This window comes from Hyla sarda, chromosome 6, assembly GCF_029499605.1.
Source record: "Hyla sarda isolate aHylSar1 chromosome 6, aHylSar1.hap1, whole genome shotgun sequence".
NCBI classification, from domain to species: Eukaryota; Metazoa; Chordata; class Amphibia; order Anura; family Hylidae; genus Hyla; species Hyla sarda.
In genome coordinates, this window is record NC_079194.1 from 131,745,722 (window position 1) to 131,758,789 (window position 13,068).

The window sequence follows — 13,068 nt, forward strand, 5'->3', positions numbered from 1 at the left end:
TAAATAAAAATAAACATGTGGCATCACTGCGTGCGGAATTGTCCGAATTATAAAAACATATCTGTAATTGAACCGCATGGTCAATGGCGTACGCGCCAAAAAATTCCAAAGTCCAAAATAATGCATCAATAAGTCCTATCAGTGCAAAAATGGTACCGCTAAAAACTTCAGATCATGACGCAAAAAATTAGCCCTCATACCACCCCATACGCGGAAGAGTAAAAAAGCTATAGGGGTCAGAAAATGACAATTTTAAACGTATTAATTTTCCTGCATGTAGTTATGACTTTTTCCAGAAGTACGACAAAATCAAACCTATATATGTAGGGTATCATTTTAATCGTATGGACCTACAGAATAAAAAGAAGGTGTCATGTTTACTGAAAAATGTACTGCGTAGAAATGGAAGCACTCAAAAGTTACAAAATGGTGTGTTGTTTTCTATTTTGTCTCACAATTATTTTTTTTCTCTTTCGCAGTACATTTTTGGGTAAAATGACTGACGTCATTACAAAGTAGAATTGGTGGCGCAAAAAATAAGCCATCATATGGATTTTTAGGTGCAAAATTGAAAGGGTTATGATTTTGTAAAGGTAAGGAGGAAAAACGAAAATGCAAAAACAGAAAAACCCTGGGTCCTTAAGGGGTTAAGAGTCTCCTCTGTCCTCCACTTGTTACCTGTATTAATGGCACCTGCTTGAACTTGTTATCAGTATAAAAGTCACCTGTCAACAAGCTCAAACATTCAAACTCCAAACTCCACTATGGCCAAGACCAAAGAGCTGTCGAAGGACACCAGAAACAAAATTGAAGACCTGCACCATGCTGGGAAGACTGAATCTGCAATAGGCAAGCAGCTTGGTGGGAAGAAATCAACTGTGGGAGCAATTATTAGAAAATTGAAGACATACAAGACCACTGATAATCTCCCTTCATCTGGGGGTCCACACAAGATCTCACCCCGTGGTGTCAAAATGATCACAAGAACGGTGAGCAAAAATCCCAGAACCACACGGGGGGACCTAGTGAATGACCTGCAGAGAGCTGGGACCAAAGTAACAAAGGCTACCATCAGTAACACACTATGCTGCCAGGGACTCAAATCAGATGTGTCCCCCTGCTTAAGCCAGTTCATGTCCGGGTCCGTATGAAGTTTGCTAGAGAGCATTTGGATGATCCAGAAGAGGATTGGGAGAATGTCATATAGTCAGATGAAACCAAAGTAGAACTTTTTGGTAAAATCTCAAGTTGTGTTTGGAGGAAAAAGAATGCGGAGTTGCATCCAAAGAACACCATACCTACTGTGAAGCATTAGGGTGGAAACATTATGATTTGGGGCTGTTTTTCTGCCAAGGGACCAGGACGACTGATCCGTGTAAAGGAAAGAATGCATGGGGCCATGTATTGTGAGATTTTGAGTGAAAACCTCCTTCCATCAGCAAGGTCCTGGTCCTGGAGTGGCCTAGCCAGTCTCCAGATCTCAACCCCATAGAAAACCTTTGGAGGGAGTTGAAAGTCTGTGTTGCCCAGTGACCGCCCCAAAACTTCACTGCTCTAGAGGAGATCTGCATGGAGGAATGGGTCAAAATACCAGCAACAGTGTGTGAAAACCTTGTGAACACTTACAGAAAACATTTGACCTCTGTCATTGCCAACAAAGGGTACAGAACAAAGTATTGAGATGAAGTTTTGTTATTGATCAAATATTTATTTTCCACCATAATTTGCAAATAAATTCTTTAAAAAATCATACAATGTGATTTTATGTTTTATTTTTTCTCGTTATGTCTCTCACAGTTGAGATATACCTATAAGCACGGCCGGATCATCACTGACGATCATGGAGCGCCTGCTCTGGGCCCCGTGCACACAGGGGGCCCCCGTCACATTCAGGACATCCTTGTGTCCCGAAAAATCTTTTTAGGACACAAGGATGCCCTGGTTACCTCTCTGTGGCCCCGCATTAACTTTAAAAACGCAGGGCCGCCGGGAGGTAGCGCACGCAGGGACGTCACTGATGTCCCATGCGTGCTCCCGTAGAAGAGCGGGGCAGAGCAGTGAGGAGGACGCGAGCAAGTCACCAGCAGCACGTCATCTTAAGTGTTCCGACCACCCCTCCTCCGGTCTCGGGACTTACTGCTATGGCCCATGGGCCATAGCAGTAGATTGTGACCCTGGAGCGGTGGTCAGAACACTGAAGTGTGGCAGTAAACAGGCATACAGCCTCCAGCCTTGCACTGTATATGGCTGAAGGCTGTATGTCTGTGGGGGAACTGTACTGCACCTAATGTGGGGTAACTATACTGCACCTAATGTGGGGTAACTATACTGCACCTAATGTGGGGAACTATACTGCCAACCTAATGTGGGAGACTAAACTGCACCTAATGTGGGGGAACTGTACTGCACCTAATGTGGGGGAACTATACTGCACCTAATGTGGGGGAACTATACTGCACCTAATGTGGGGGAACTATACTGCATCTAATGTGGGGAACTATACTGAACCTAATGTGGGGAACTATACTGCCAGCCTAATGTAGGGGACTATACTGCAAACCTAATGTGGGGGACTATACTGCCAACCTAATGTGGGGGACTATACTGCACCTAATGTGGGGAACTATACTGCACCTAATGTGGGGAACTATACTGCACCTAATGTGGAGGGACTATACTGCACCTAATGTGGGGGAACTATACTGCACCTAATGTGGAGGAACTATACTGCACCTAATGTGGAGGGACTATACTGCACCTAATGTGGGGGACCTATACTGCATCTAATGTGGGGAACTATACTGCACCTAATGTGGGGAACTATACTGCACCTAATGTGGGGAACTATACTACACCTAATGTGGGGGAACTATACTGCACCTAATGTGGGGGAACTATACTGCACCTAATGTGGGGGAGCTATACTGCACCTAATGTGGGGGAACTGTACCGCACCTAATGTGGGGGAACAGTACTGCACACCTAATGTGGGGGAGCTGTACTGCATACCTAATGTGCGGGGACTTGTACTGCCAACCTAATGTGCGGGGACTTGTACTGCCAACCTAATGTGTAGGGACTTATACTGCACCTAATCTGGGGGAACTTCAACCCAATGTGGGGGAACTATACTGCACCTAATGTGGGGGTAATATTGGGGGGAGGGGGGGGGGGCATCATAATGAAGTGCTCAGTCTTCCAGGCAGCCTTAATCTGGCCCTGCCTATGAGGAAAATTACAGGCCTCTCTCATCTTTTTAAGTGGGAGAACTTGCACAAATGGTGGATGACTAAGTACTTTTTTGCCCCACTGTAAAAAGGTGGGTGAACTAGTCACCAGTCAACCCCTTTTTTTCCTTTTCCTTTATTTTTAAAATTTTTAAATTAACAGTATACAAAAGTACAATGAATAAGGTAATTATAACAGTACAATTGTACCAACCCCAAGGTCTCTTCCATTCCCAAACTCTCCCCCATCATCCTGAAAAACGTGAAACGAAGACACCAAAACCATTAGTGTGCACCACTTACTTCCTTAGAAATCCATTTCTGCAAAACTTTACTATACCTCACTACCCAAATAAACAATTTTATTAATAGGACACCCTGTTCCTCCCATTCGCCTTGATCGCCCAGTATGACCTGCAGAATAGTAAATGAAACTGGATTGTCCACCAGACGTTTCATTTGGATGTATTTACAGAATTTTCTCTGTAGCATACAGCTGCTAAAAAGTACTGGAAGGGTAAAGATTTTTTAATAGAAGTAATTTACAAATCTGTTTAACTTTCTGGCACCAGTTGATTTAAAAAAAAAAAAAAAAGTGGTTTCCACCGGAGTACCCCTTTAAGCCCTATTGTTATTAAATTAAAGAAGAAGATGGACTTATGTCTAAAGCTCTCTTATCAATGGCGGATATAATCGCGATTATTAAAATGATACTTGCAGTCTGTCAATTCTCAAAATTGGCACAATTTAAATATAACAATTTAAATATATAGGCCAAGAAATTTTTCAGCTGGCATGGGGTGTTAACTTAATTCAGCAGCTTTTTCAAGAGGGTAAGCTTATTTGCTTTGAGGAAATAAAGGAAAAATATGGTTTGAAGGAAAAATGTCAGTCTGATCACCCACCCTAAACCCAGAATATTGGGATATAGAGTGGGTGACCAGGAGTGCACAGAGGGGTCACTTACTAAATTTGGTCCACTGGTTATGGAGATATAGGCTTTCAAATGTCCGTCGTTTAGTTCAGTGAATTGTGCTGTGAAGGCGGGCCCGCTGGATGGCCGCCTCTGCCGGTCAGCTCATAATACAATTTGCATATTCATTATCTTCGAGTCCACGTCCTAGTGATGTTGAGTCACCGGTCACGCCTGAAGATTGCGTACAGCTCTCACGTACTGATGACGTGAGAACTCCCCCTGCTGCTTCCGCTCTGCATGGTATTACTGCCTATGCGCCACACTGACAGAGCATAGCACTCACGTGACCAGTGACTCCACGTCACTAGGATGTAAAGTCGAAGATAATGAATATGCACACACTGATGTTTTACACTGATCACTGCCAGGCAATAGACTGGCATTGATCAGTGTTATCGCCGCTCAACTGCTCCTGCCTGGATCTCAGGCAAGGAGCAGTCATTTGGTGATCGGACAGCGCTCCTCGCAGGTAAGGACCCTCCTGCTGTCCTGCAAACTGTTCAGGACACCGCGATTTCATCGCGGCAGGCCCGAATCGCTCCACTGAGTTAACCGGCAAAGTTTACTTTCACTTTAGACGCGGCGATCAACTTTGATTGCCGCATCTGAAGGGTTAATACCGGGCATCACTGCGATCGGTGATGTCTGGTATTAGCCGCGGGTCCCAGCCGTTGATGGCCGCCGGGACAGACGCGTGACCCCGCGTTCTATCGCGGGAGCCTGCTCATGATGTCTGCGTAAGTCCTGTAGCGGGAAGGGGTTAAAAAATAAAATAAAATGAAAAAAAAAAAACAACAAGATACAAAAGATGTAATGGATTTTGTTTTCCGATTTGTGTGGCAGATTAAAGTTCGGCATTCCAACTTGTCAAATAACTTCCTCCAGAAACACTCTAATAGACAATCCATTCGTGTGAGAGCAGTTGGAAAACTACCATGTTGGATTCCAAATCGTTACAGTGCATGGACAGACATTATAGAGATCGGAGAAGGTAAACCTACAATAGGAAACAGTATGATGGTAGATAGCTCTGATAATAGCAACATCTAGAAGTTAAAGGTGACATCCTTTATGGAAACCATATTTCCTTATGAGGCTTAGGATATGTTCACAGTGGAATTTCCTAATGTAGTTTGTTCTGCTGCGGAAATCGCGATTCCAGAGTCCGCAAATAATAGATATGTCTATTTTTTCTGTGCAGCCCGCAAGGAAATGCATTGCCGTCTATGAGATAGGGCATTTCTGTGCGGTCCTAGTGACGGCATGTTCTGCTTGCATTCCTCTGTAAGGGGAATGTCCACATGGAAATTTTCCATGCAGACATTCGCCCGTCTGAACATAACATTATAGAAAGACTTTTTCTCATGTAATCCACCCTTTTAATGATTGCAGGTTAAAAGCATGACCGCATAAATAGTCATATAAGGCTCCTTCTATTTCTCCTTAGTTATTGACAGAAGTGATTCTCTGGGGATCATCGTGCCTGTCTGTCTGACTGTAGCATGTGTTGGTATATTTCTACTGTGCATTAGGTAAGTAAATATATATATTGCCCTATTGGACTGTAGCTTACACTAACACCTTATGTCATTCTATTTAAAAAATAAATACCCAGGTTATACCAGCATGGTCCATATTATATAACATACAATATTATATATACCAGCTGTATATTATAAACCAGAGGATGCCCTGGTTATACCAGCATGGTCCAAATATACAAAAAAGATGTCTAAGACTATGTTCCCATTCTCTTTTTGGGACTTTTTACAAAGTTTTCCCCCCACTGAATTGCAATAATTGAAAAAAGGTCTGTCAGTTACATGTATTAATTTTGCATCTGTAATTATTAAAAATGTACAAATAAATGCATATGCTTACTTGTTTTGGGTTGTTTTATCTAGAAAAGTATATTTTTGGGGACTTTTTTGCATATTTTTTGAGTTGTTTACTTTTTTTAAATACAAAAGGGTTGCAAATTACCCCTTTAAATAATTGTGAGGAGAACAGCATAGAGCAGGTTTGGTTCCCTATAGATTAATAAACTTGGGCAGTTTTTTCGTGTATATTAATAACCTGTTCTCCTTTCAGGTTCTGGGGACATATGTTTCCACAGATTCCAAAACCCAACAATGACCTGAAGGAGTCTTTCCAGAATGTACAAAGTCAGGTATCGGCCTATGTAATGTGATCATATAACATATAGAATCTGCAGTTATGTAATGCCAAAATATATCGCACTGTTCAGGGGCAGAGGTAGGATAAAATTTTTTAAAGGTTTGTCCGGGAAGCAGGTCCTACCTCTTCTGCTCCCTGGCGCTCCACTTCCTTTCCCTGATCGTCTCAGAAGTATACTGTTCTGAGACAGGAAGGGGTGGGCATTTGTCCCGATCATTCCGTGTGGGCAAAACCCACTCACGTGTCCAAGCTTCTCACAATACTGCACAATGCTCCCTCTGAATATAATACTGCCAAACACTGTGCTCCCTGCATACAATACTGCCACATACTCTACCCCCCTCGCAAAAAAAAAAACAGCAATGTTCCTCTCCTGAAATTAATTATAATATACACAATGCCTCCATGAAATGAATCATAATTCAAAATGTGCCTCTAAAATGAATTACATTAAACACAGTGGGAGAGATTTATGAAAACCTGTCCAGAGGAAAAGTTGCCCATAGCAACCAATCAGCTTGCTTGTTCATTTTTAACAAAGCCTCTGCAAAATGAAAGAAGTGATCTAATTGGTTGCTATGGGCAACTCAGCAACTTTTCCTCTGGATAGGTTTTGATAAATCTCCTCCTTGAAATAAATTTTAATACAAACTGTGCCCACTCCCACCCTGGAAATTGATTATAATCCACCCTTTTCCCTCTAAAATGTATTATATTATATATAATTCATTATAATATACTCCATGCTCCCTTAAATTAATTATATTACACACTGTGGACCCTGAATTAACACACTGCACTCATTTTGTTACACCTTGCCCAGTTATTTCATTTTAATAGAGTGTGCCTTCTGGGTGCATCGTGCACTATTTAACTGGACAGCCTGCTTTTCTGATAACATAACCCATTCATACCATCTGCATTCTAGGATATTTAAGCCAATTTAGACACCTCCCATTTTTTTCCAATAGAAAGAAAAAAATTAGGAACCAGATAATATGGTAATATGTTGTAAAATATAAAGATCTTATTTCATATGCCATATTAGGACATATGGACATGTAAGGATGGGTCTTTCTTTTGGGATTCCCCCACATTGGCCAGAGCAAAGAGATTCTCGCAAATAAGGACTCACCCTGGCAGATCTAACCCATCCACGCATTTCATGGTTGACCATTTATTTTAAAAAAGTACCTGTGACCAAATAAAACTTTTAATATATTGTTCCTTGTGTAATTAACAGACACTTTCCCATTTACTTGTTTTTAAAATTATCAACATAAATATGTTTAAAATGTAATATAAAAATTGCCACAGTTTTCTCTGCACGGAGCTTGATTGTCAGCTGCACAGAAAGTGAAAGCTCCACAGATTCTCACAGAAAGCCACACAGACTGACAGCTGAAGGAGAGCCTCACTGAATACAGCACAGACTGAAACATGCACAGAGCTTGAGGTCTTCTATTCATCACATCACTGCAACAATGCGAGGGCGGAAGTTGTCCCCCAGCAGGCATGACATCACTGAAGCCTGCTGGGGGACAACTTCCGCCCTCACATTGTTGCAGTGCTGTGATGAATAGAAGACCTCAAGCTCTGTGCATGTTTTACCCACTTTCTCCTGCTGGGAAATTGCACTATGCGAGCAAGAAGAAAGGTATGATACAGAACTTTTTAAAGCTCTGACATTTTTGTGTTAGGAGTAGTTAGGAACAATAGCCTGAGGTAGTTGAGAACAGTTTATTTGGTGACAGGTACTTTTTACCATGTCACCCATGGTTTTGTGAACAGTTCTGTGCTGTTTTTTAGACTTAACTCCACAGCTGCACGGGACTCCTGAAGCACTGCTGTACTACTACTTCTCCCATCATGGACCAGACTGCTTCATGATATGAGTAGTAGTACCCTTGACTGCAGGAGTCTGCGGGCAGCTGTGGTGACTCTGCGGGAGCGCTTGTACTACTACTCCCATCATGGAACAGAGTCTGTCACACAATGAGTGTAGTAGTTGTACCGCTGCACGGAGGGACGGCTCCTGCACATCCTCCAGCTGCGGGAGTCCCAACTTTTATTAAAAACATATACGGGTTTTATAAATACAATTTTAACATATGGTTTTGTTAGTATTCTGCTTTCCGTTTTAGGGGAAAAAACTGATACAAAACAGCATACTAAAATCATGATGTGAATGTAGCCTTAAAGAGGTTCATGTGACCTCTCCATTCATTTTAAGATTTTTCTACTGAGCCGTTTCTTCTGCTCCATCTTCCAGGCCCTGGTGCACTGCCACTCACTGGACAGTGAAGAAATGATAAGTTACATTGAGGAGCTGGTAGAGTCTGACAAATACAAGATGTCGGACAAATTGTCGGGTTATGGATATGTTGAAAATTATTCTTCTAGTGGACTCTACAAAACTCTATGATTCTAATCCTGTTTCACTTTGCTGGCCAAAAATAACCAGGTATCGGGTATCTGGGGGTCACCTAGGACTCGCTGAAAGAACTTTCATGAAAGGGGTACTCCACCCCTAGACATCTTATCCCCTATCCAAGTGATAGGGGATAAGATGTCTGATCACGGGGGTCCCACCGATCTCCGCTGCAGCACCCCAGAAGACATTGGGTGCACGGAGAGCGAACTTCGCTCCGTGCTGGATGACTGGCGAAGTGGGGCGGAGGCTCGTGACGTCACAGTCACACCCCGCTCATGACGTCACAGCCATGCCCCCACAATGCAAGTCTATTAGAAGTGGGTGTGATGGTCATGCCCCCTCCCATAGACTTGCATTGAGGGGGTGTGGCCATGAAGTCACCAATGGGGCGCTGCCATGACGTCACGAGCCTTCGACGGTGAACTCGAGGCTCTAAACGAATGCCGGATGCAGCAGGGCGGTCACGGGGGTCTCACTGCTGGGGACATCTTATGGATAGGGAATAAGATGTCTAGGGGTGGAGTGCCCCTTTAAAGCCTTGCTCACTCTCTGTACAGAAGTCACAAAAGTCACAGTCATATGACTGCAAATGTTTGTTGTTTTACCTTCCCTGCTCGTATTATGAGTTTGCTGTAGTCTTATTTTTTTTTCAAACTGTTAAGATTGGGACACATAAAGCCTAAAATGCGCTTGCATTACCTTGTCTTATTACATACTTTTTTTTTGTTTGTTTTGTTATATTAAATGAAAGATGCAATTATTGAATAAAGCGTTAGTGTTCTACCTGTTTGGACATTGAATTACTTTGTTTACACTAACCTAGTGTTTACTTTTTTCTTTTTTTTACTGCTACAGTGGATTTATTATTCTGCTTGAAATCCAAAATCTCTGGTTTTACCCATAGCAACCAACCACAGCTCAGCTTTCATATCTAAACAACCTCTGGTAAAATGAAAGCTGAGCTGTGATTGGCTGCTATGGGAAAAACAGACTGTTTTGGTTTCAGTTAGATTGATAAATTTGAGAGACTGTGTACATGCTTTATTACGAGTTGCATTATATTACGAGTTAAATCCAGTATTATACTTCAGAGCTGCACTCACTATTCTGTTGGTAGTGTCCATTGGCATCACTATCATTAGACCTTCGGTCTGGTTCCCTGGGTGTCTTTGCGATGGCCACTTTTCATTACATCTACAATTAAATACTATGAGGGTGTTTGCATTTACTTTACTAAGCAATTGGTAACTTCAGGCCTGTAGCCTATGAGATGCTGGGACCAAATATCTGTGCAGGCCTGGCAACACCACCAGCATCTGCCCAGATATCTTGCCCTTGTGTCTTATAGGCTGCAGGCCTGAAGAGACAGGGGGGCTCAGTTCATTACGGGAATTGGGCCAGGAGAGTAATTTTTTATTTTTAGTTTTATTTGGCCTCAATACTTGCGAAGGAAACATCAATACTGAGAGAGGGACACTAAACGGTTCTTACTCAGTGGGGACACAAAGGAGACACTAAGGAGGAATTATTACAGTGACTGGCTATATAGCATTATTACTGTATGAAGGCAGTAAGGGGCATCGGTACTGAGAGAGGGCCCTTATATGCATTTTTGCTGAGTGGGGCTATGGGGCATTGAAAGAGAATGAGTGAGGGCCACTTAGTGATGGGCACAAAGGGGGCACTAAGGGACAGGGACATTATTACAGAGTGAGGAACATTAAAGGCCGGTGCACATGGGCATAAGCTGTGCCTGTGTGCAATGCTCATAGAGACATTGAAGACAATAGGAGTGGGGTGTCAGCTGTTGGCACGGCATGGTTTTCGACATACAAATTGGTGCTGTTTCCATAGCAAAAAAAATATGCACCCATTTGCCTTCTGAACATGCCCTAAAGGCATGCATTATTAGTAAGTGCAGGGACTAAGGGGGCACTAGGATAACACCATTACTGAGTAGGGGCACTAGGGGCTATTATTTCTGAGTGGAAAGCATTAGGGACATTAATATTGAGTGCAGGCACTAAAATGGTACTGTGACTAAGTGGGGGGGGGGCAATTAATGTGTAAAGGGCAATAAGTTGGCTCTGTTAATGTCAAAATAGGGCACTTTATTTGTGGGGTGAATCATTACAGTGTTGGGGCACCATTACTGTGTGAGAGCCCACAGGGGTGACCAGTACTGTGTATATATGTGAAATATAAAAGAAGTACCGGTATTTGCATTTCTCCTTCCTATTGGATCGGCTTCTGACTTTGGCTCAAAAACTGCATAGGCAGAATTCCAAATAAACTCCAGTAAAACTGTATGTGGAAACTAAGCATAATAAGGACTTCTTCGATAGAAATGCAGTATCCCAATTCAGAACCTGCTTTTATTAAAGTATTCAGTTGGTGGTTGCACTTATGTTACAATGCAGAATAAAATCTGTACTGTAAGATGTCTATACATATTGATTTCAAAACCTTTTTATACAGGTCTGGTGCAAGGATTTTTGCCACCCTAGACGAAAGATAATTTTGCTGCCCCCTTGACTCCGCCCCTTTTTTTTTTTTTTTTTTTTTACTGCTCTACCTATTTAATGATTTTTGCATGCAACATAGATGATTTGTCTCCTGGCTTAGGTGTGCTCATCAACAGGTCTGCTCCAGTCCACTTCTTACCAACATGTGCGTATCAGCAGTTCTGGTGGTTCACTTTTAACCCCTTAAGGACCAAGCCCATTTTTACCTTAAGGACCAGGCCAATTTTATTTTTGCATGTTCGTTTTTTCTTCCTTGCCTTCTAAAATCCGTAACTCTTTTGTATTTCCATTTACAGACCCATATCAGGACTTGTTTTTTGCGTGACCAATTGTACTTTGCAATGAAACCTCTCATTTTACCATAAAATGTATAACGAACTCAAAAAAGTATTTTTTTAGGGAGGAAATTTAAATGAAAACCACAATTTTGCACATTTTGGAGGATTTCGTTTTCACACTGTACAATTTACGGTAAAAATGACACGTGTTGCTTATTCTGTGTGTCAATACGATTAAAATGATACCCAGATACTTTTATATTTTTGTACCGCTTAAAAAAAATCTAAAACTTTTTGTACAAAATCAGTAATCTAAAATCGCCCTATTTTGACCACCTATAACTTTTTCATTTTTCCGTATATAGGGCGGTATAAGGGCAAATTTTTTGCGCCATCATCTGAACTTTTTATCGATACCATATTTGCTTATATAAAACATTTATAAAATTTTTTTTTTATAAAATGTGACAAAAAAGCTGCATTTTTTGACTTTTAATTTTTTTTTTTCGTTTACGCCGTTCACCGTACGAGATCATTAACATTATATTTTGATAGTTTGGACATTAACGCACGTGGCAATACCAAATACAAAGAAAATTACGCTTTTTGGGGGTAAAATGGGAAAAACGGACAATTTTTATTTTTATTGGGGGAGGGGATTTTTAACTGCAGGAGAGCCCCCAGGTCTCAACCTGACAGGGCCTAAGTGTAGTGCAGGACCATGTCCTGTAGTGGGACATTACAAACCCCCCGACTTAATATAAGTCGCCCTTGACGCAGGTTCTGTCAGAGTTGAGGGTCGGGGCCGGATGCAGTCCTGAGGCATTTTCTGCAAACAAACCTCCATTCCAGGCTGGTAAATTTCCTTTGGTAAAAACTAAGAATATAAGTGTTTCTGTATTATTGTCCATACATGCTCTGATTTGTGGTTCAACAGGATTAGTACTGACTAGGACTAATACATATAACGTTACTTTAAGGACCTTTGACTAAGCATTTGATGACTTGACTATGCAAATCAGTGGATTAAACACAACATGACATTTTGACTATGCATGTAACATAATACTCATGACTAGACTTACGACTATATATTAGACATTTTATATATGACTAGACTTAATACTTTACACTAGACATTTGCGTATTGGGTTGCCTGAGGCTTTCTGACCAATGCCTTGGCTACTGGGGTCCCTTGGTGTTTAAAATACTTCTCCCCAGAACTCTATATTAAGTTTATTCTAGACATTTTGTATGCTAGATAACTGACACAGATAACATTTTGACATTTCTGTTACCTTGTATTGACTACGTGCATGAATTTAGTATCAGGAGTATTTTCTGGCCAGGTAAGTATCCTGCGCACAAACACATGAACATGTGACATTAGAGACAATTGACATATGACATTGAGTAGACTTTGAAAGTTTGAGTATTACAGTACTACTGT

The 13,068-nt window shown here is 41.6% G+C and overlaps 1 protein-coding gene across 6 annotated transcripts in view; it reads left to right on the top strand.

Annotated features, from left to right (window-relative positions):
* Window positions 1–9,592, top strand: part of IL5RA (interleukin 5 receptor subunit alpha) — a 217,032-nt gene extending 207,440 nt beyond the window's left edge. For all 6 annotated transcript variants that reach the window (XM_056525034.1, XM_056525037.1, XM_056525036.1 and 3 more), the window contains 4 exons: window positions 5,047–5,194; window positions 5,651–5,735; window positions 6,295–6,373; window positions 8,654–9,592. In XM_056525034.1, the coding sequence (XP_056381009.1) occupies window positions 5,047–5,194; window positions 5,651–5,735; window positions 6,295–6,373; window positions 8,654–8,806 (465 nt within the window). In that variant the 3' untranslated portion in view covers window positions 8,807–9,592. The remainder of the gene's footprint in view (window positions 1–5,046; window positions 5,195–5,650; window positions 5,736–6,294; window positions 6,374–8,653) is intronic.
* Window positions 9,593–13,068: the final 3,476 nt, after the last annotated feature.